Consider the following 23359-nt stretch of genomic DNA (forward strand, 5'->3'; position numbering starts at 1 on the left):
TGTGTGTACTAAAGCACCAGTCAACTAAACCGCTAAACACCACCGGCCAGCCATTCGCTCGCTCTAAACTCTCCTATTCATTGTCCATTAGCACGGGCGACCTCGCATGTCGCAAACCGCCGTTACTGTCGCGTCACCTCACGCAAAGGGATCTCGCATACGCTCGAATACACCAATGAGCCAGAATGGCAGCACGGCGGCAGCCAAACCCCCCGCGGGTCAAAATGCGACCGCACGTGCAGGAATAAAAAAGATATCCAGGCTCTTTGCCTTTACACGACTTGGCCGCGGCCGTCCGGAGAGCCCCCATGCGCATATCCAAACCGAAGACTCTGCTTCCACGAGAGAAAGTTCCCCCGATGTTCACCAACTCACGTCCCGACGGCGCCGCGGCGCAGGACCAGAACCAAGGAGACCTGCAAGAAATGGTCTTACTCGCCTAGTCGCCGACGAAGAAAACCAGGCCTGCGCTATCTGCGCGACGATCGACTTTCCCGCCCTGCTCAATTGGCGCCCAGGTCAACCGCGGCCTTGGATTCCACTAGCTCACACTCTCGCTGAGCTGTCTGCCTGTCCATACTGTATCTTCTTCCAAGCACTGGTGGGCGGCGAGCCGGATACCACGCGCAAGTTCACGCCTTATCTACGAATTCGCCAGGCCTTTGAACGCCTCGGGGTTAGAGAAAAGCACGAGCTTGGAGGCGCTGTGTTGTTCGAGGTCAGTACCAAGAGCAAGGTGCTACCATGGGGATATATCGTACGACTTATCGAGGGAGAGGATGATATGGCTGGATACAAAGAAGCTACGCCGGCGATTCGAGGTCGTGTGATACCTCCCAAACTTGACGTTGCGTTACCCCGGATATGGATCGACTATTGCATGTCGAATCACAAAGACACACCATGCGCTTCGAAAGGAGCGCCGATGCGGGGCCTTAAGCTTGTGGACTGTCGGAATAATGAGGTGGTGTTTGTTGACGATCTCAATACCGAGACGATCGAGTACGTAACGCTAAGCTATGTACGAGGCACCCCGACAGATGACGAATGGGATCACAAGGGACTACCCGAAGAGCTACCCCCATTACTCACTGATGCCATATCTGTGACCAAGTCTCTCGGTTTCCGCTATCTCTGGATCGACCGATTCTGCTTTCCCCAGTTCAGCGCAGTTGAAAGACGACGACAATTAGACAAGATGGGAGAAATATACGCGCGATCTGCCTTGACCATCATTGTTGCGGCTGGCCAAGGTGTACAAGACGGTATCCCTGGCATTAGTGTGCCCCGCGAGGAGCAACTATCGCTGCAGACGGAGACTGGCTGTTTCACAACATCGCTTACAAGGCCTGACGTTGAAGTCGCAAACTCGAAATGGGCATCCCGGGGCTGGACATATCAAGAGGGTCTCATGGCGCGTCGCCGTTTGGTCTTTACCCCGTCACAAGTCTACTTCCAGTGCCAAACATTGCATTGCCATGAATCAATTTCTTTCCCTCTACGAACACACCCCACCCTCAACCTTGGCCGTGCCTTTCCAGACAATGCTATTGGAAGCCGTGCGAATACCTACAAGAACATTGCCAGCGGCTATTTCAGCCGTGAATTCACCATCCCAGAAGACCGATTAGACGCTTTCAGGGGCATTACGGACCGTTATGCTCAGCTAGATGACCCTCTAGACAGTATTCTTGGCCTTCCTCTCTATCATACCAAGGACTTCAAAAATCTACCAAATCCTAACCGGACAGACCGTCTCGCCGTCGGCCTCGGCTGGTACTACGATCCTCCAGGTGATGTCGATCTATCGACACATCCCATGCAGCGCCAAGGCCCATTCCCTTCATGGACCTGGCTTGGTTGGAAGCTTCGACCCGAGTATACTGGCCATGGACCTAATCTGAACTTTTACCAAGTTGGCGACAACACACCTCTCATTGACAATGTCTCGGCTGTCCCAAACATGACCGTCTCCCTTGGTTTCAAGGATGATCAGATCCTCGACTGGGAGACACAGGGTGAGGAGATTGCTGCCCGCTCAACACCCATCTCGTTTCTACGTCTCACGACATACTGCTTCGAAATTCGCCTTACTGTGCCGCCTCCTCCTGACAACTCAACTTCAAAATCTTCCGACGACCCCACAATCACACTTGCGTCGCCCGACCTCCTCGACGCTCTCCACTCTCCCGTTGCTGCACTTCTCCTCCGTGCTGCACAATCTTCTCCAGATTCTCCCGAGACGGCATCGGAACCTCCGCCTGGCGAGCATGAGCTCATTGGTTGCTTTATCTCTGGTCGAGACTGGAAGATTGATGAGTCCTACCAGTCTGCCAACGTTCTCATCTGTGGTCGCCGAAATTGGGATGCTGATGATGTACTGGTTCGTCTGGGCACACTTGAGCTCGGCGTTGGTGGCTTGCTAGGTGTCGACGAGGACACAGCTGTCGTCAAGGGAGCGATGAACAATGATAGGCGGTTAGATGTACAGCTGAAAGAGCTTGATATATACTAACACCTTTATCTATGCACGGTATTGCATATTATTACATCTGCCCATTCGATGGCACTTTTCATTTTTAGCATAGCATTCTGGGTCACATATAAAGGCATAAAGACGACATACGATACCAACATATACACATAATAATGTCTCGTAAGATGCCGGAAAGGCAAACACAAAAATGAACATGTGCATAGATATTTGCACGGTCGGTACGGGGTGTTTGTCGGATGCCTGTTTATCAAGATACCATGTTATAGGCAACAGGGAGACGAAGCATAGCTGAATAATTTATGATTAATATTCTAATTTACTTGTATCAACCAACATGTTACTATTTTTTTTGATTCGAGGGCATAAGTTGACGATCACAGAGACCCAGCTCTTTGTTGCTTGGAATATGGAGGTCTGCCTTCTTTTATGGGTGCTTGCAGTATCCTGAATGCTCACATGCCCATATCCCGGATTGTTCTTTTGGTCAAGTCATCTTGCACCCAACCCACGATCCGATTACCGACATCCCCAACCAGCTTCTCATAATGCGGGCCTGGAAAGAATAGACCGCAGTGTGCACCAACCTCGTCCACATCTGCCATGTAGATATCGACCCACGTTGGGTCTTCAACTCTGCCCCCTTTTGTAGGCAAGTTGCAGAACTTGCGCAGCTTTTTTGGCTTTTCTGACTTGAGAGCTCGGGCCTCTGCAACAGCTTCAGCTTCTGCTTCCCGTTGGCTTTCCTCTTCTTCTGCTTTGAACTGCTGATAATCTTCATCTTCGTCAAGTTCTTTCTGAGCTTGCTTTTCCCGCTCAGAAGCCTGGCGCTGTTGTTCCTTCTCGGCGTCCTTCTCTTTCTTCTGAGACTCCTTTAGTGCTTCTTTCTCTCGACGAGCTGCTTCCTTGAGTGCCTTCTCTGACTCCTTCTGCGCACGCTTTTGACGCTTCTCGACGAGTTTTTCGCGTTCTCGTACGGCTTTGGCGTGGTCTTTTACGGCGTTTTCATAAGCACGTCGGAGACGCTTAACCTCGCGCTCCACTTGCTTGCGCTCATCTTTCTCCGTATATTGGCTGGGGTAGGGAAGCTCAGGTGCTGTAGGGGGGTCCGGGAGAGGAGGTAGGTCAGCATCTGTTTTCGGTGGTTCTGCATTATTCGATTCCACAGTAGCAATGGGATCTTGGTCTTGTGATTCGGCAGGAACAGTGTCTTGAGGTGGTGGGGAGGCGATGTCTTCGTCGATGGGCGTGGGATCTATGCTGTGCATGGAAAGTCGGTTCATGTCAGAAGTAACAGACTCATCTTCGGCAATCGAAGTGCCTTTGATGGTATTGTTTGATGCGCGAGCATTCAAAGTTTTGGTCTCCGCATCTAGTAGTATTTGGTGGTTTTTCGAGTTGCCCATTGTATCCCGGTGTTCTAAAGTAATGCTCGGCATAGGGCTCTCTTGGCGCGCGTACAAGTCGTCCGAGTCCTCTACGTCCACTCTGTTTGGCGAGAAGCCCAGCTCGACTGAAGATGAAGACGCTGAATCGTGAGATAAATTGAGACTTGCATCTGCAGAAGTTGGGTTTTCTGTTCGAGGGCTTCCCACCTTGGGAGTGCCTCTGGGTGTTTTCGGACGGCCAGTACAGAGAGTGTAGTAGTTGACGAAACGAACCCTCGCCATGTGTTTGGAGGATCCTGGTTTGATGTCCCCTGATTGGAACTCGTCGACGTCCTCAAGGGCACGAAGGTTGCGGTATCGTGCCTCGAGTCCTGCCGGGTCAGCAAGACAACTGCCAAATTCGAGGTATGAGAATATATGCCTAGCAGCAGCTTGTACCAGTCCCTCGTTGCGATACTTATTGGCGAAGTGGAACATTCTTTGGACGAAAGGTCGTTCTTGCAGGCCTGAATCGTTGAAGAATGGTTGATTGAAGAAGGGCTGGTTCTGAAATTGATCGCGTGGAGGCCGGGATGAGGATGCTACTGAAGGAAGACTGGTCGATGATCCCAGACCAGAGCTCTCAGTGCTCGTGAGATATAACGAAGAGACGCTGGGGTCGGCTAGACTCGAAGTCTCAGGGCTGCCGGGAACAGCAGTCTCTTGATTATCATCTTGGGGTGGTGCAGGTGCAGGTTTGAATAGACTGGCTATGCCAGACACAACGATGCCTGGATGAAGGCCGATAAATGGGCAATCTAAAGACACATGGCCAATGATTCGGTGCTTCAAAGAATGAGTGCCATAGGGATCTGGGTTGGGCTATAGTTGGGTTTAGTACAATTCGTGTGTGGAGTGAGTTTACTATATTCATACCATAAGAACAACATCAGCAGCTAATATACCGCCCATAGAGTGACCAACAAGAATGACGTCTGTGGTGGGTGATTCGTGAGGGCGAAGCCATTCGCTAAAATTATCACGGGCAACGTCTACAGAGCGATAGGTCTTGTAGCGTGGATATATCTTTGAGTGGATGACATGAGAATCTGCAAGGAGGTTGGCGAGGAGGGAGTGAACATGAGCAGGAAACGATCGAAACGATTGGTCATTGCCCAGAAAACCATGGATATAAATGATGAGCAGTTTTCGACGCCCTAGAAAATCTCCATGTGGCGTGGTATGGTTGTCTAGAGATGTGTCTGGCAGCAGAGACTGAGTAGACGAAGATCGTGGATCTGGGCCGAGCCACTGCCCTGAAGCTGAGGTTGAAGATGGCATTGGCATGTACGGCCCTGAAGAAGATGGTAATGAAGGTGGGGATTGATATGTAGCTGGAACAGCAGAGTTGACTGGTTTTCTTGGTGGTACTGGAGGCATCTCTGAGTATGCCGGAGGCGGCGATGAAGAGGGACTCATGATGGCTGGTATGCTCAGAGACTATCTAACTACTGTTGAGATATGAGTCCTTAAACACTGATGGACATGCTGAAGTTGACGTTAAATGAGGTGATGAGATGCAGGTTCAACGATAGTGATAGTGATAGTGATAAAACAAAACGTGGGGTAATTGTTGGACCCTGAAGAGGCTGTGCCTTGGTTTTGGTTATTGTTGAACGAAAAAATTGCCAAATCGGATCAATTTGCAACTGCTTTAACTGGGCAGAAACAACCGCTTTATTAGTGAAGATCTGAAACGCGTAATGCGATGTGCACTATTCCGAATAGATGCTGCCAACTTTTGACTACATATGATAAACCAACTTTTTTAATCGAGGTCCATACGCGTATAGAGACGACAATATCTATCGACGGATAAACGAATTCAGCTAGAAAATGAATTGAGATTTATTAAATGCAGAATAAACTAATTAAGCAGATTCTTTGCAAAACACTAAATTGTAATCCTAGACTATTATTAGTTCTATACACAAGAGTTACAACGACAGATCTTATAATAGAGGGAAGGAGGAAGACAATAGGTATATATATATACCAATTTTTAAGCATTCGATAAACCTCCTAATAAAAGGTTTAAAGGAATACTGTATAAGATCTACCAAGACTGCGCTGCTGGTGCCTGCCAGCTGCCAGTGAATTCTAGACAGTGAGCAGGTAGCCCGTGAATCGCAGTCAATCAATAGGCAGGCCGCCGGCTTCGGCATAAATTATCTCGTCCTCCGTTTTCTTCTTTCTCGGTTGATCTTCTCTTCGTTACATAGCAGGCTTGTTGACTTTTCACATCTGCGTCTTCACCAGCTGAGTAAAGATGGCTCCAAATCTCGAGGGCTTGCCCATAGAGACTGTACAGCAAGTCGCATCTTTCCTAAGTCACAAGGATATCAGAAACCTTTCGCTCTCATGCCGCTCGCTTCGTTCAAAGCTGTATCGGCTATTATGGTCTCGTGTTTTAATCCATGGTGGTGAGAATGATCTAGCACGCACGCTGAAGACATTCGACATCGAATCGGAACATGGTCGTGCAATTCTTGCATTCATCAAGTAGGCTATCGGTACACGCCCAAACAGCAAGTTACAATATATACTGACTTAGATCACAGAAAGGCGACCATTCACAAGGACATGGTGCGCCCTTTTTGGCACGCTGATACATGGGATGCACTGAAATACGATGTCGATCCTATATTCAGCACTCCGATACCACAAGCGATCATGCAGACTCTACAGGCCATGACCTCCCTTGAGTCGTTACATCTTAATATTCTTGCATTTTCAGCGCAGCAGGAGCTCGCATTTCTAGATCTCCTGCAAGCAACACCAGACATTAAACTCCAAAATTTGACCATTCGAGCTGTATGCAAGGTTGCGAAGTCATTTATTCCGAAGTGCTCGCATGATCTTAGGTCCCTGGACACGTATGATTGCAAGATGTCTACAGGTATATTCAAGTCCAAAAAACTTGAGAAGCTTCGGATACAGTCTCAATACACTGCAATGCTTGGCCTGCACCATCACCAATCAGTCTTTATTCTCGGGGACCTAATGGAAATGCCGTCGCTACGCAACATCAGCAATCGTTTCCCAGCCCTCAAGACTCTAATTCTCCACGAGACCAGCAGATACAATGTAGATCCAGCTACCGCCGATCCGGTACGTCTCCTTGCGTATGCGTGGCCCAGCGTGCCTGCTGACCATCTTCACTCGATAGACCACAACGATAACCATTATCGTTAACACGTTGAAGAAAAGATTTGGGCATCTAGAGCGTCTTGCCTTCAATCTCAACTGGATAGAATTTTACAACATTGTTTTCGACGAAAACTTTTTTCACGACCTAGTAACGCGCATTGCCAGGGAACACCGTTCGTTACAAGAGGTGTGTGTTCTTTTCGGGCCACCTCGGTTTGACCATTGGAAGAGGGATCGGGGCGTTACACTCCGAAACTTCTGCGAAGTGCCTAACCCCATGGGATTCCCATTTGGAGTTGAGGACTAGACAGGACATCAATCATTGGGCATTGAACATCACGATGTATCATGTGAGGGACCTGGCCTGGCGAATAGTAGAAACGTTGGCCTCCTAAGGCTTAGGGTACAAAAAAGTAGCCTAAGAAGTATGGTCTAAAGGGGTCATAAAGGAACGGAACAAGTAAGCCAGCATATCTTGGTTTGTATGAATCTCAAGTCACTGTCTCAGCACCTTGAAACAGAATATCTTTTTCTCATTAGGTACCCTAGACTAGCACATGTGAAAATAACCACTCTCTGTTACAATATCGGGTGCCCAAGCTTTGTGCTCTCTTTCACATTTCTTCGTCTTACCAGATATCCATGCTCCATGATCCTGCACGGGCAGGCGATGTTGAAACAAACCTCGATCGACTAATATATATGGAAAGGATCGCAGGTGAGGCTCAGCTCATGAGGGTTCACCGGTAACCCTGACCTTGTAGACTGGCTACGGATGAGATGTCCATGTTTCTGGTCAGCAACATGGTCCTCAGGGTTCAGGCTCTCAGATGCGACATGTTTATGCTGTTAAGAAAGTATGCAGCCGACAGACTCTTATGATATCCCACAAAGCCATGAAACGGTATGTGGGAGCGCATGGTCGTCAGCTGTATCTGCCCGGACCCCATCCCGAGCTCACCCGCTCACCCACTCAAGCGAGCAAAACATGGGTGAATTTATAGCAAACCGACTAAGAAGCAATAGTTTGTTGAGTGTTTGAATAACAGCGGTAGCTGAGGTCAGTTTGTACCCGTATATACGAGATAATAAGCACCAGGACCCGCCGAACCGTAGGCCGAAGTTTCTGTGGTGCTCCAGATATACAGACAACCAAGACTTATTAAACGAAGAGGACAAGCATTAAGCAGTGACCCGCTGTCGCAGGGCGTTCAGGTCGTCACAGACCAGGACTGCACTTTTGTACTGTATCCATAACATGGATGCCGTGGCCGCTACCCAGGCCTAGGCTCATCGGCCTGTGTGTTATTTTTGGCATATTTTCACTAAGACCTGGGTTGTCTTGGAAATTGGGCCATGATTAGTTGAATGCAATTCCAATTCCAGTCCCCGTGACATTCAAGCAGAAAAAGGAGAGACAGAGAGAAAGAGGCTCTGTGGGCGGTTTAGCATGTTTAAACATTTCAACAGGTTTGAGGTTACATGAAGTTAGATTGTCGGGTATTTTTCATGACGATCTGGCTAGCCTACCATGGAGCATCGATGCTGATCAACAAGTTGAAAGTCAAATGATGATACAATCGGAAAACTCTATCCATACTTTACTCGACTTTTGCATGATTGACGGCTATTGAGTTGAGGCCGGCGGTCAGGAACGCCAACCTACCTCCCTACCTCCTTTACACTCTTACACTCTTACAGCACAACAAACCCCATGTCAAGCAAGAGCTCTATAATTAGGGGAATTATCGTCAACAAAAAACATTGATTGACCAGAAAAGGGCTTTCAGTCCATGCCAAGCTTTGAATCGAATCTCAAATGTCATATTAGCCCCGATTCGTCAAGTCTTCCGTGACACGCGCGTGCTCAAAGACCCCCTCGAGTCTAATTTCCCCCGATTGCGTCGCTTCATCCACTTTCTCTCAGCAACAATAAGAATGGAAATGACTGGGTGTCATACGAGAGGATGACCCCTGGACACTGGATATTATGGGCCATTGCTTTGCCTCACTAGCCAGATTCCCTTTCGGCCGTAGCAACACATGAAGAAGAGTTTGTTATAGTAGCAAGTGAGGCCATATAGGTAAAGGCGCCAGGAACATGCGTTTTACCAGTGTGTTTTAACTATTGGATGGGATAGCGCCGGGGACCGGAAAGGGGCCATCGTCTGAGCGGCTGTTAGACGAGCTATGCACTTAGGTTCGCAGTCAAAAAGCAAAAAAAGAGCACGGAAAGAGGAGACAGACTGCAAGGTACGGGACATTACCCTGGTCTTTAGGTGCAGTTGTGGCTCATGTGTGGGACAAAAAAAGGTACAGCACATGCAGCATGTTTCCTTGTAGCTGATGCGCATTGCTTTTGCTGAGGACCATTGTTTAAGCGTGATTTTTGACAGACAAAGCAAACCTCATCTGGTACCACGTCACACAACATATAATACACATATGTAGTCTCCGTAGAGGATATGGTGAAGGTGAAAGCCTGTTGGTCAAGGACAGAATTAGCATCACACCAACCAGAGCATGAGATGCGTCAATTGCACGTGTATTCCAGCAACAGCCTCAAGCTCAAGCTAGCACTCCTTCGAATCATGTTTCTTGTCGTATTCCGTGGAGACAGGCTAAGAAATTAATGGAGCCCTACTGATGCCCCCATGTCGTTATGTCGTACGTCTGGTTGACGGTGATTGGCTTCTTGGTTGAACCTCATCTCAAGCGAGATTATCTCCCATCTCGGGCCCATCCCATAACCGCTCATCGTCAAGGTCTAGTAGCACCCAGGCATGATCGCCGTGCTGAGGAAGGGAAACGCTCCGGGAACTGAAGAACCAGGACCCCAGTTTGATCCATGCCATTTTGTATTGTTGTGCACAGCAGACAGGTAATACAGTAAAAAAACAGACAGGTACCTGAAGTAGGTACCTGCGCAGGTGGTCTTAGTGGTATTAGGGACGCACGACCTCTGGAAAAAGGGTCACCACCAAAGACTGCAGGAGAGAAACTCGTGTCGTGTTTGTGCTGTGTCGGGTTCATTTTAGTAGGTGCTTCCCGCTTTGTCTCTGTCTCTGCTTCCTGTCTTGTCTCTCTTTTTGCCCCGTCTGCCCCGTCTGCTCCATCGCTCTCTTTCCCGTCCTTCTCTACAGTCCGTGACAAGACCAACTCTAATACACTCTTTTTCAATTTGTTATTTTTGGGTTTTTCTTATTCGCTTCTTATCACTCGTTCTCTCTCTCTCTTTTTGTTTCTGACGGTATTGCTCTCTTTTTCTTTTTCTTCTCCCGCTGTCATTCCTTTTTTTTTTGAAACGAACTTGGACGAACAAAATTACACGACTTTAACGACGACAACATCAACAAACAACAACAATTATCGTTCCCTATTTGTGTTATCGTCGATAATAGTAATTGGGAAATCTGAGATTGATAAAAGAAGGAAGAAAAGAAGAAACAAATCGAAGAACCGATCAGAATCGAGAGTTGGGCTATGCAAAAGACGAATGCAAGGAAACCATCACAATACAATCATCACTCACGATAGCCCCGTCACTCGTTAATTCCTGGACTCTACAACCAACCGATATTAATATCCACGGATCGATTGTCTTTAATCACAGTGCAAAACAGCAAACCTCGAGGGTCCGAAAACAACCAAACAAGGAAAACGTGCAAGGGGCGAAATATTCTCTGAACCACCATTTTTAGGACATCGTTCTTTGTTCTCTGTCTCCGCCCACAGCAGTCAATTCCTTTGGCTGTTTTGTGAGTGTTGGGTCAGTGATCAGTACTTGTGTCATCTTTTGTTGACTCGGTTATCTCTTCTCTCCTCTGGACGTTGACAGATCATGTGCTTTGTTGAATCAGCACAGCAATTGACTCTTACACCCACTCCTTTCTTATCCCCTTGCTCGTGCTCCGTTATTCTGGAAAAACATCTCAAGAACGAAGCGAGCTAGGAAAATACGAACCGACTACTTTGAGACCCATTCATCCTGCACTCATCGACACAATTGGCAAAGACATTCTCTCAAAAAACCGACACTAGCCAACAAGATCGCCGCATCGGGGCCATTTCGTCTCTCCCTGTTCCCCAAAAAAGAACAAAGAACCACTCAGTCTCTTTGATCAATTCGTGTTGTTATTTTAGGGTACCCGTTTCTGAAACCGACTGGTGCACGTCCCCTGCGTTAGTTGGCTAGGCCGGACTGCAGCGTCCACCTTTACGCAATTCCTTAGGGTCAACGTCCACTAAAACCACTGCACTCACCAGCACCCAACAGCTAGTGAGAACTGGGAATCGGTCCATCATACATTGCCACGTCCCCTAACCCGACCAAACGGGCCACGCCCGCGGCCACGACGCATTCAATCAGATTTGATCCAACTAATGACTTACTCATCCAGCGGGCCTTCACTCGCTCAGGTCCTGGATATGGATATGGATATGGCTTTGGATATGGATCAGGATTCCTCCAGCAGGAATAGGGATAGGGATACAATCCATGTCGATCAATCGCCATCAACCCTGTCTCGCCCAAAATCACCTTCCTTTTCCTCCTCGGATCTGTCCGAACTGCAATCGTTTCAACATCACTCTCGCTCTGCTTCAAATCATCGCCACGACTACGACCACTCTCGTTCCACCAAATCTGAAAAGTCCATCACTCACAATCTTCTTCACCGCGCCCATCTTCAATTGCATCGACTCGAAACAGTCGACGATAAGACCAGCGACGAACCAGCCGACCACAGTCATTCCCAGCTCCACAAGACCGGCCACCATTCCCATCACTCTCACCAACGCCTACATCGAAGCATATCACCAGCAAATCTCCACCGGCGCGCTGCCACGCCTGACAACGCTCAAGCCCACGCTCACGCCGACTCCAATGCCCTAAAACCGCGCGCTGAGCAGGACCTTTTCACCCAGGTTGTCCAGACTGTATCGGTTATCCAGGTTGTCGACGCAGCCGGCTCACCCATTGAAGTCCAAACTCACTTTGCACCACCTGCTACCGTCGTCGTGGATTCTGCCTCGGGCATCACCGTCGCCGCCATTTCTGACCCGGAGCCCAAGCTGTCCGCGGCGGCCGCGGCGTCGGATCCAGCTCAAGCTCCAGCTGCTGCTGAGAGCTACAATGCCCCGTCATCACCTGCTGCCGCCCCGACCGCCGTGGAAACACCCGGCTTGACCAACCCGTTACCGTCTGCGCAAATCCCAGATGCGACCGTATCCGATTCAGTCCCTGAGCCTGTAAACGACACAACGGTGCTTCCTACAGCCGATTTGCCATCTGACCTGGTCCCTCCAACCAACTCTGTGACGTCTACGGACCCTGATTTCGCGAGTCAAGAAACAACGTCACCAGCTGCGCCCACTACCGATGTTGACACAACGGTTACGGATGCTAGTGGGTCGGAGACTCTCGTAACCACCGGTACGAATATTCGCCCCTCCTATTTATAGAGTTAGACTTTATGGCCATGTGATGACTGACAACGTGTACTTTAGATGACCTTAGCGCTACCACCACAGAGGAACCGACAACTCAAATAGAGACCATCACGTCTGACTTGACATCGGAAACAACACAACCCACCGAGGAGACTTCAGAAGCAACTGCTGAAGCCACCACGGAAGTGACCCAATCCGAACCCAACCGTTCTACAACAACAATACCGACGATATCAAACACAGCTACACGAGCTCGCAGCTCTTCCACTGTCATCGTAGTATCTTCCACCTTCGTTACATCTTCCATCAATCCTACACTCTCGACACAGAGCTATTCCGATTCGGTCTACTCGAGCATTTCGGCACAAGAAACTTGGTCTTCAGGCTGGTGGGGAGCGGACGATAGCGAAGGCAGTGTTGGAGGAGCCGCCGGAGACGCAACAGCTGACAACCCACCTCCGGCACCTACAAACACATCAGCAACCAACGAAACAGATACCGGTACCCTTTCCCCTCAACAAAAACAAGTGATTGGTGGTGTTGTAGGCGGCGTTACGGGTGTGGCGTTCTTGGCGTTCTTCGTCCTGTTTGCCCTCAGGTACAAGAAGAAGCATCCTGAAGGTGGCCTACTTGGAGGGAACCTGTCTGCAACGCGAACAATCAGCGGTCCCACGTCTGGTCCTGACGGTGGATCAATGGCGGAACGCTCTAGTGCATCCACTGCTGTGACTGCCGTGCTTGCGGGCTTGGTAGGCAAAAAGCAACAACAGCCTGCCGAACCTGCTCCTGCTAGTGAGCGAGGATTTTACCGCGTTTCGGGAAAGAAGTTGCCTTCTGTCCTTCAAGCAGGTGGCGATGGTTACTCTGATCCTCGAACTGAACCTCCTTCGTCCTCTGGCGGTCGAGCGAATCGAGAAAGCGTTATGAGCGGCACCTCCGACTACTGGAGAGGTTCTATGGCATGGGACCCCAACCAGCAAGAATCACATCACCTTGCTCTCGGAACACCGATGCGACCTATAAGTGGTGTGCCGGTCATCCGATCAGGCCCGGCACGCACACCGGTCACGGAGTCAAATCCCTTTACTGATCCCCCGAAGCCAAAACCCGAAGGGGATGGCCTCGGAGGATCAACTGGGGCAGGATCTGTCACTTCTCGTGATGGATCGTTTGGCTCGCCGTCAAGATTTCAGGAGCGGATATGATCGATTCTGCTTGCTATTTCGTATTGCTTTGCCATATGTTGATACCTGAGCGTTTTGTCCATTTTTTATTGCATAACGACCATCTCGCTGTGCTCTTTAGTACCGCCATCGGTGCTGTACTCACCAGCTATATATGACTGCTGTTGGTCATTGCATTTCTCTTCATTTCAATCTTGGCCACATACATGAGTGGTGCGAGAAGCATTTTGTTCGGCGTTCATATGTGGTCATCATGACACCACTGGGGATCTCTTTTCGGAAGTACAAAAACCTGAAGATATGGGAGTTTAGATCCGGAGGTGAAAAGGATAAAGATGGGTAGGGGTCACCACAAAAGGAGGAAGCTGGGCTAATTGAACCGAAACACAATTTTTTTCTATCTGCGACGCTTGACGATCGGTTTCTTTCTTGACTCTCATTAACAACCATTTCTGCTATGAACATTTTTTCTCTCTTCTATTCTTAACTTCCAATTTTACGATGTGGGCTGGCGAGGGGCTAGCGAAAGACTTGAACCCATAGTTGGGATACACAGGATATGGAAGCAGGATTACACTGGCTAAGCTATTTCATCTCTCATACACGACTGTGAACAAGTTTTCACTGGCTGCGTACTAGGAAGGTAGTAGCCCTTTTGATGGAACTTGCAAGCGGCAAGTCAAGCGAGAAGTCTAGTGTACTTTAGTATCTATATAACAGCAATCTCGCAACTCAAGCACGATTTTGCACAAGAACAAGAACAAGACACGGAGGCCTAGAAGGTTCTTTTTTCCAAGACATTAGCCCTTTAGAAATGTCCCCGTGACGTATCAGTTGATATAGTTGTTTGAGTCTTATTAGGCTCTCGGCACGCAATCGGGTACACGACCATCAAACACTATACGAGGCGGACCCGAAACAACAAGAGACAAGGTGCAAGGTACAAGGGGCCTGGAAGAAGAATAAGAATAAGCGAAAGTCCAGAGATGAGGAAGGAAACACGGTAATTGAATATTTGATGGACCCTTTTGTTATGACAGGATGACAATTGCGTATTCGACCCCATCTGTGCTCATACATATGTCAAGGAATAAGGTTACATACAGTCAGTACAAGAGATTGATAAGAGTTTATTAGAGCAGGTTTAATTTTAGTCCTCGGTTCTCTTGTGACTCCTATATTGCATATCTTTACTTCCTAAGGTTGAAGTACATAATTATTCTGATTTAGGAAGTAATCCTGACAAAGTTTACAACGCTTAGAAGAGGCTCTGGAATAGAATCAGACGGCTGCTGATCTTGTGGAAACCCCCCCTGCTGTACTGCTGCATGTTGGTTTTTGGTTACACTCAGGTCGACAAGGCCATGTGTAAAGTGTCTCAGGATTGCACAGCCCCCTCTTGTTCAGGTTCGGATGAAGCGACGTATTCGGGATGGGGGTTGCCAAGTGTCAAATGTGAAGCTGCCATTGGATGTTGGCTGCTTACTGGTAGCTCTCCCAGTGGTGAGGTTCCAACGGTTTGTTCGGCGTCTGTGTGTTTTAAGTCTGAGACACGTCATCAGGGGATCGATTCTTTTTTATTCTTTTTGTGTGTGTCTCTCTTGTCAAACTTGGGACTTGTATCTGTGCATCTTTCGTCTTGGATCTGCTTGAGCCTTACAAGGACGCGCAACGTGGCCAAAGTTCATGCATTATGATAGTTTGATAGTCTAATCGATGGATGGATGACCTTGCTCTTACTGTTGGGGGACAGAAAACATCTGAGGGTTTTTGGGGGCTGGACTTGGCTGGACTGTGGGTTTGAGAATAGGACCCATGAAGATGACAGAAAGGAAGCTCTGAAGTAAACCCCCTAGCTTGGAGTGACTACTAAGACTATGCTAGTTGCGGCTTTAGAGAGAGGGCTAGTTTTTAGTGACGGATGCGTAGAATTGTAGCGCGTCTTGCTGTCGGCTGTCGGCTGTCAAGAGTCTTACCCTGCCTGACTGTTGAAGAAAAAGAGCAAAGACAAGGCCTTGCAACATGTGGAGCAACTATAAAATGAATGACAAAGAATTGGATCTTCCTATCTTCACCCTGGATTGATCGAGTCAGTGATGCAAGGATTGCGGACTTGACGACAGCAACGTTCAAGGCACGCATCCGGGTTCTGACTGTGGCCCGTAGTATACCTCTACATAAGATATATATGGAAGGATGAAAGTGGATTGTGGATGCCGGTACTCAGGGGTCCTTTGACGATCATTTCTCCTCATTGCTTGTGGATTTGATGCTCGAGTTTATTTGAGTAGTATGTATCACATTGAGTAGGTACTAAGGCATCTAGATTCTGTTGATATGTATGTTGACTGACTGTTGAAGAGGATAGAGGCAGAAGTGATATCTTGTTCGCCAACTGATGCGATTGGCTGTGTCAGTTGATAGTTAGTGACGCAGTAAAAGTAAAGGATAATAGCTACCAGGTTGATGTTGTTTAAATTGTTATTAATCACCACTACCTGGATAGACTACGGACTACGGACTACTGCCGGTCAACCTGCCTCTAAGGGGATGCATACTCATGGCCTCTCTATGGTGCTTTCCCTGATTCGAAACAAATACCCGCGCATTAAGTCCTGGGCTTCCCTGCGACTTGTTCTGTCTCACCGATCCAACGTGAGGTAAGTAACCCAGCCAAGGTACCATGAGCATGAGACGGAGACTCATCAGTCTCCGTAGCAGGACGAGGTAAACGGATGGTGGACTTGCCGGTTCATGCTTTTTTGATTCAATTCGTGTGTCTGGTGTGATTTCTAATACATCTCTGCGTCTCTTTCTTTCTTTCTTCAACACCAAAAACCTAACATCGCGACTTTTTTCTAACCTTTTTCTTTTCTTTCTGACCTTTTTTTTCTTTACTTTCCTTGATTTTCGACAGTCAGAAAATACTTTCTTTAAACCTTGGACGCTAGAGTCTAGACACGCTACGCCACGCCTGCAGAACAACCCACGAACGGTACTTGTACCCGCCAAGCAGCCTCTTGTCACACCAGAAGCAAAACTCCGCCACCCCACCTCAGACTCCGTCGTTACGTTGAGGAAGAGAGAGCGAGAGAAAAAGAGAGAGAAAGAAAAAAAAATTATTCTCCGACTCCGAGTCTGTCAGTTGAGAAGAGAGTGAGTGATTGATTGTCATTGAATCATTCCGGTCCAGCCTGCCCAAGCCTACCTAACCCAAGCCCAGGCTACTGATACCTACCTAAACTGGTTATTAGTCGCCTGGTCCTAGGTTGCTGTTTCTTGTCGACCTTGTCTCCTTGTTCTGGCCCCTCGGTTCGTTCGTTTAACTAACCGTTTTCCCTGCAACCTTGTCAGGCCGCCAGTCAGCCGCTATCACTCTACTGTACACTTATTGTATCATAACTTTAAGCGATCCCGCCGTCTCCGATCTGCGATTTACCCCAAACCCGACCTTCCTTCGATTGCAACTACAACTGCAACTGCAACTGCACTCTCCACACAACAAAGCTACTACATACAACAACTACAAACTTTCCTTTGCGCGTCACTTTACAATACCCCCCCATATGGTCTGCTTATAGATAATTAATTTACAACAAATCCTCGAGCCCGCACCTATCGCTCGGCGCATATTCCGCTCTTGCTCGAATCGCAGTCCCTGCTGAACAATCAATACACGGCAACGCCGCTCGCGCCGCTTTGCGCACCTCGATCGTTCACCACTTTACTCTACTCAACCTTATTTTACTATACTATACGTTAATTAGCGAATTATTCGACTGCCACCTCGGACACAATGGACCACATGGCTTTCCAGGTCCCAGGCATGGCCCCTCCCATCATGAACCACCCACCACCACAGGTCTTTGGTAGCTACGATGGCATACCGCAATTGCACCCCGAAATAGCCGCTCAGATGTTTAATGACTCGGCTATGATGCTTGAAGATGCCAACGATCCTAAGAGAAGGAGAATTGCTAGGGTATGAATGAACCTTGAGCAGACGCCAAGCTTCTAGATTCTAAGTGCTGATTGGGAATTTTACAGGCTTGCGACATGTGCCGGAAGAAGAAAATCAAGTGTGACGGCAAGATGCCGTCTTGTACGCACTGTATCAACTACAAGACCGAATGTGTCTTTACTCAAGTAGAGAAGAAGCGTGCGCCTCCCAAAGGGTATGTCTTCCACGCCTCCCGGCCAGCCATGATAGTTGCTTACAAATTCCAAGTGCAAAGTATATCGAGGGTCTTGAGAACCGTTTAAATCGCATGGAACATCTCTTGAGGCTTTCTGGTAAGTATTCGCATAGTTCCCAATCATGGCAGAAGACTCATATGTTATCTGTAGGACTCCTCGACGAGGATGATGATGATCTTGGTGCTTTGGAGAAGAGGTTAATGGAGCGGCAACACAAGTCAAGGCAAGCGTCCATGGCTGTTGGATCCGGACCAAACTCCCCAACTCACTCCACATCTGCTCCCTCTGCTATAGACGCCTCTGCAATGACTCCTCAGAGCTCACTGACATCACCCAACCCAATCGTCAAGGAAGACAAGCGCAAGTCAGCGACGCCAGCTCCTTCGACGGCTCCTTCAACCGCTCCAGCGCCAAATGCGAATGGAGAAGAGGTGAAAACAGAAGAGCCGGAGGAGGTAGAGGCTCTATCAGAGATGATGTGCTCTCTGGTGACCAACAACTACGGAGAGACTAGATACATCGGTAAGTCACTAATTTGTGCCATACGAGGTCCTTTTCACTGACCTGCAACAGGCTCATCTTCTGGCTTCTCTATTTTCTCGCCCAAGGGAGTCTCGTGGGTAAACTCAAAGACTGGCGACGACTCTTTCCAACGGACTATATCGGACATTTCTGTCGACGACCACAAGTGGACTAACTGGAAGCCTGAGGTCTTTAGCGATCTATTCCAGCGACCTGTTTTCCGACCCTTGCCTCCCAAGACCGAGGCTCTGTCTCTGCTTCAGGATTACTTTGACAACTTCAACTGCATCTTCCCCCTGTTTCATCAGCCAACCTTTATGCACTTGGTCCAGATGCAGTATTCGTCAGAGCCGTACCAGGGATCTGGGTGGTGGGCCAGTCTCAATTGTGCGCTCGCTATCGCCCACCGTCTGCGTGTTATGAGCAATCTCGTCCCGCAGGATGAGGACGAGAAGGCATGGGGCTACCTCAAGAACGCCATTGGTGTTTTCCCCGAGTTGACAATGCGCAACACTGATTTGCTAAGCGTCCAAGCTCTTCTCGGCATGGCCCTGTTCTTGCAAGGAACACCCAACCCGCAGCCTACATTCTTACTGGTCTCAGCGGCGATGCGTCTAGCACAGAGCATTGGTCTTCATAAACGTGGTACCGGGTTCAACCTCAACCCTATCGAGATCGAGCAGCGCAAGAGAGTCTTCTGGATCGCTTACATGCTCGACAAGGACCTTTGTCTTCGGGCCGGTCGTCCACCCGCCCAGGACGATGATGACATGAACGTTGAGCTCCCCGATGCCGATCCAGCAGACAATATTGGCAACATTCCACTGGCTGATGGCAAGGGCAAGATGAATCTCTTCCGAGTCATGTGTGAGTTCGCAACTATCGAGAGCGAGGTCTACAAGAGATTGTACTCTGTCCAAGCTACCAAACAATCCGATGGCGAACTGCTCAACACTATAGGCGAGTTGGACCAAAAATTAGAAGAGTGGAAGGACAGTATTCCCATCGATTATCGCCCTGAGCACGACATCAACGCCTCACACACGCCCCTAATCCTCCACGTTGTCATGTTGCATCTTACATACTATAACTGCCTCACGACAATCCATCGTATGTCGGTCCACCACGGCTACTGGACTAGTCGATTGGCCAACTATGCTATTCAGGGCCTGAATGCCCGACCTCTCAACCCGCGTGTCTTTTCGTCAGCGGCGCTATGCACAGCTGCAGCACGAGCCTCTGTCTCTCTGCTGAAGTATGTACCTCAAGGTGATTTCGCTTGTGTCTGGTAAGTTCGCTTCTCTAGTTTGCGAAAGCAGATTGCTAATATACGTCTTCAGGATGATTCTTTACTTCCCTGTCTCTGCACTGGTGACCTTGTTTGGAAACATTCTTCAAAATCCCCTTGATCCCAGGGCAAAGTCGGATACCCGTCTCATGAACATCGTTGTCACTTTCCTCTCTATGCTTGGGCAGGAGGCTGAGCAAGGAGGTGTTCACCGAATGCTCGGTATCTGCGCCGAATTCGAGCGCATAGCCAAGGCTGTTATCGACAAGGCTGAAAAGGAGCAGTCGTCTCGGCGCAAGCGCAAGAACCAGGACTCCGCGAACAAATCATCCGCCAATGTGCCCGCTGCCCGAAACGCTGCCAAAGAATCGGTACGATCTGCTTCGGTGTCTTCTACTGCTCATAGAAGATCTTCGCAAGCACAGCTGTCGCCGCCTTCAAACGGAGATTCAATGGGAGCGTTCTCCGTAGGTACACCGATGAACGATCTTTCCCCGTCAGCAATGTCAGCTGGCTGGCCGCAAGAGTTCCCGGTGCCACAACCTCACCAGAATGGTGATTACGATTCAGCAATGAGCTATGGTGAAGGAAGTATGCACTCTCCGGGGATGCCAGTATCGGCGTTTCAACAACCGCTCCTCCCACAAGACCTTTTCTCTCTGCCCATGACACTGGACTGGAGCTGGGCTGAGATGACTACTGGTGCGTACCCGACAGTTGAAAATGGTAACTTTGGTGGTGATTAAGTAAATGTAATGTGACTCTCGATGAGTTTTTTTTGCTGTATATGTCAGTTTGTTTGATCGACACTCATGCTTGGAGGATCTATAACAGAAAGGTGTGCGGAAGTAATGAGACATGCGCTACGATATACAGGATCGGGGGAGAAGAGAAAACGAGCGTGGTTCTTTTTCAGATATTTAGATTTTATTGGTTTTGAGCATTTTAGCGTATAGTTTTTATATCAGAAAACCGCTGTCGACTAAACAATGATTTCTGAATCACCCCTCTGGAATGCCCATCGTGCCTAACCTACCTCCCCTTCGTGACCGCATTAACATACCGGCCGGCCGTTACCATAAAACCCTCTCTCTCCTTTGTCCGAACGCCGTGCTCGTTGGGGTGGCGAAGTTGGTGTTGTCCGCCCCATCAGAATGCAAGAAAGTGAAAAGACCAAAATTAGATAAAAAAAGCCCGCTGGGCTATCAAAGCAAATTGCACTGTGATTTTTTGTTCGCCACCACGAATCCTAGGACGGACGACCGCATGGTTTTTTTGGGGTTTGCGTCATCTCCATTTCAGGAGTGCTGCCTCTGGAGGAATCGTAGCATGGCGTGTGTATACAAGAAGACGTGAGAAGAGTGTGAAAAAATTCGTTTGTGAAACCTGGACGCGACTGGAAAAGTGGCATCTGTGTGTGGTGATGTGGCTCTCAACAGGAAACCGCAAACCCCCTTTCGGTGAGGTTTATTCGTCGGGTGATCCGGGAGAGCTTTTTTGAAAAGAGTGTGCGATGGATGGCTGGGCCACGAATGAGATGCATCGGCAGAGTGCCTCATGCGCCCACCATGCCAGGACCGTAGCTTTGTTGGCGCATCGCGCTGGGGTACGGTGAGGCATTGCCAGGGTTCTATATGAACTTGAGTCAGTTGACTGAAGAAACCGAGATAGGTAGCCGAGGTTTGTTTACCTTTTTGCGTCGCTTCTGGCCACCCTCTCCCTCCCCTGTTGAGTATCCTCCTTCCATAGCTGTGTCATCATCAGGATAGCCTTCGCCATAACCCTCGAAGCTACTATCACCATATGTTCGCTTCTTGACATTACGCTTTGGTCGGTTCGGATCGTTTGATGAGGCCCCTTGAGCCTTTAGACGTCCTACTGCGCCGGGAACGTTCAGGGGAGTGTTGGGAGCGGTAGGCCTTGCCGATGATGGTAGCTTCGAGTCTCCGCCGGGTGACTGAAGTCCTAGTACGGACGTGTCCCAGTCCTTCTTGCCTAGGGGACCCTTGGTCATAGTTACTGACCGTCCAAGAGCCGATAGGCTTGCTTGTGATAATCCATGTTTGATGTTTTGGCCTTTGACGATTGTGTTGTCCCAGTCTTCATCGGGCATGTGAAGGATGTCAAAGAAATCGGGTTTCTCGTTGGAGTCCTTGTCTGTCCTTTGCACTTTCCAGTGACCAGCAACACCTAAGCGCTTCATGTGGCCAGTATAGGACGAACGCAGTGCGTTCTTTTCTCCATTGGGTTTCTCTCGAGCTACTTCGGCGGCGAGTTCATTCAGGTTGAACAGATCATATAAGTCTTCCGAGACGCGCGGCAAAGTTTCGGGGTGAGCTAGAAACGATTGATGTTAACAAATAATTCTCTGGCGGGAATCACATGACGATATGATATAATGCCCGCAACATGCAAAAATTTGAAGGCTCTCATTCAGAACCAGAATCCAGGCGCTGCAGAGAGCGAGAAAAGGGCTGTGAAGGGAGTCTTACGAGTTTGGCAAAGCAGGTATTTCTTCCCCACATCAAGATGCAGGTCCTCAATCCCCAATTTGCTTTCCTCGACATGGAACTTCTTCTGATCGCGATCACCGTTGTCGTCGATGGAGCGCTTTCGCTTGTGAGGTGAATCGTCAGCCATGGCAAGGTCGTGATGGGCGCTTCCGGTGACGCTGTGGGCGGGAGTCGGCAAAGTTGTTGGCGTGGTCGTGGTGGTCATGGAGGTTGCCACGCTCAACACGGGCTCCGAGGTCCCGGAGGAGAATTGCGATGGGCTCTGGGGAGTCTGAGGATGGAACGACATCGTGGACGACTCCGCGAGGGAGGGTTGTGGGCGAGAGTCGCGCCGGTCGACGACCGAAAGTCGCTGCGCTCCGCTGCTCTCTTCAATCAAACGTCATGCACTGGCACTGGGTTTTCTCGGGACTCGGTGAGAAAGGCGATCGCGGCGCAGGCGGACTATATGTTCGCTGCGGTGGTGCTTGAGGATCAGGGTATCTGAAATCGACGGATCCGATGGGAAATGGGCGAATGTCGCTGTCGTAAAGCGAGGGTTAACGTCGAATAAGGCGATGGTCGGTTTGGTTGTCAGAGGTTGAATCGGGGGCGAAAGGTGTGGAGTTGAGTGGTGAGTGTATTGGGTTTGGAATGAGGGAGAGGCAGAGACGCGGTACGTATCTTGCGACTTAGCTAATCACTGTCAAGGCCTAACATGTCAGAAGTCGCATTTCTGCGACAATGGGTGTGACTCGGGCGAAAAGATACTTGTAAGAGATAAGGCAAGGCTTTTGAGACTAACCTTAATTGTGCTGGACCCACGCTCACGCCAGAATTTGAGCCTGAAAGGCGAGGCAATTTCAAATGGGTCGTGCCGTGAAACCAATGGGGCGGCAGCAGACAGGAACCTGCCAGCGCGGGCAAGCCGCTATTTCCAGGCGCTTTCAGTGACCTTCGGCTCACAAACCACTTTTCGGGAACATGGTCCGTTAATTTGAGTGGCTGGCCGCTCCCAAGAACAAAGAACCCCCAGGATGAACGTCTCCTGCATTTATTAACCAGTTCTTTGCTGTCACAGTCACAGTCACAGTTTAGGTGTCAGCCCCATAATCCAATGCGGACGACACCACCGAATCAGGCCGCCTCAGTTG

General features: G+C 49.1%; 7 protein-coding genes across 7 annotated transcripts; 5 read left to right on the forward strand and 2 right to left on the reverse strand.

Moving 5' to 3' along the window:
* Positions 1–175: 175 nt before the first annotated feature.
* Positions 176–2515, forward strand: FGSG_06806 (uncharacterized protein; the record flags this gene model as incomplete). Its single annotated transcript, XM_011328156.1, has 2 exons — positions 176–1280; positions 1449–2515. 2 exons carry the CDS (start codon positions 176–178, stop codon positions 2513–2515), a joined length of 2172 nt encoding a protein of 723 aa, XP_011326458.1.
* A 434-nt stretch (positions 2516–2949) lies between these two features.
* FGSG_06807 (uncharacterized protein) lies at positions 2950–5340 on the reverse strand (the record flags this gene model as incomplete). The annotated part of the gene is made up of 2 exons (XM_011328157.1): positions 2950–4743; positions 4798–5340. The coding sequence occupies 2 exons, from the start codon at positions 5338–5340 to the stop codon at positions 2950–2952; spliced, it is 2337 nt and encodes a 778-aa protein (XP_011326459.1).
* Positions 5341–6190: 850 nt separating this feature from the next.
* FGSG_12991 (uncharacterized protein) lies at positions 6191–7807 on the forward strand (the record flags this gene model as incomplete). The annotated part of the gene is made up of 4 exons (XM_011328158.1): positions 6191–6423; positions 6483–7032; positions 7091–7258; positions 7790–7807. The coding sequence occupies 4 exons, from the start codon at positions 6191–6193 to the stop codon at positions 7805–7807; spliced, it is 969 nt and encodes a 322-aa protein (XP_011326460.1).
* Positions 7808–7930: 123 nt separating this feature from the next.
* FGSG_12992 (uncharacterized protein) lies at positions 7931–8705 on the forward strand (the record flags this gene model as incomplete). Its single annotated transcript, XM_011328159.1, has 2 exons — positions 7931–7975; positions 8436–8705. 2 exons carry the CDS (start codon positions 7931–7933, stop codon positions 8703–8705), a joined length of 315 nt encoding a protein of 104 aa, XP_011326461.1.
* Positions 8706–11454: 2749 nt separating this feature from the next.
* On the forward strand, positions 11455–14084 carry FGSG_06809 (uncharacterized protein; the record flags this gene model as incomplete). The annotated part of the gene is made up of 2 exons (XM_011328160.1): positions 11455–12505; positions 12580–14084. 2 exons carry the CDS (start codon positions 11455–11457, stop codon positions 13725–13727), a joined length of 2199 nt encoding a protein of 732 aa, XP_011326462.1. The 3' UTR covers positions 13728–14084.
* A 3418-nt stretch (positions 14085–17502) lies between these two features.
* Positions 17503–20662, forward strand: FGSG_06810 (uncharacterized protein; the record flags this gene model as incomplete). The annotated part of the gene is made up of 6 exons (XM_011328161.1): positions 17503–17688; positions 17754–17881; positions 17935–17999; positions 18054–18425; positions 18477–19713; positions 19766–20662. The coding sequence occupies 6 exons, from the start codon at positions 17503–17505 to the stop codon at positions 20457–20459; spliced, it is 2682 nt and encodes an 893-aa protein (XP_011326463.1). The 3' UTR covers positions 20460–20662.
* FGSG_06811 (uncharacterized protein) lies at positions 20661–22515 on the reverse strand (the record flags this gene model as incomplete). The annotated part of the gene is made up of 3 exons (XM_011328162.1): positions 20661–21343; positions 21404–22050; positions 22206–22515. The coding sequence occupies 3 exons, from the start codon at positions 22513–22515 to the stop codon at positions 21269–21271; spliced, it is 1032 nt and encodes a 343-aa protein (XP_011326464.1). The 3' UTR covers positions 20661–21268.
* Between the last annotated feature and the right edge of the window lie 844 nt (positions 22516–23359).

The sequence above is a fragment of the Fusarium graminearum genome, chromosome 4 (assembly GCF_000240135.3).
Source record: "Fusarium graminearum PH-1 chromosome 4, whole genome shotgun sequence".
Taxonomy (NCBI): domain Eukaryota; kingdom Fungi; phylum Ascomycota; class Sordariomycetes; order Hypocreales; family Nectriaceae; genus Fusarium; species Fusarium graminearum.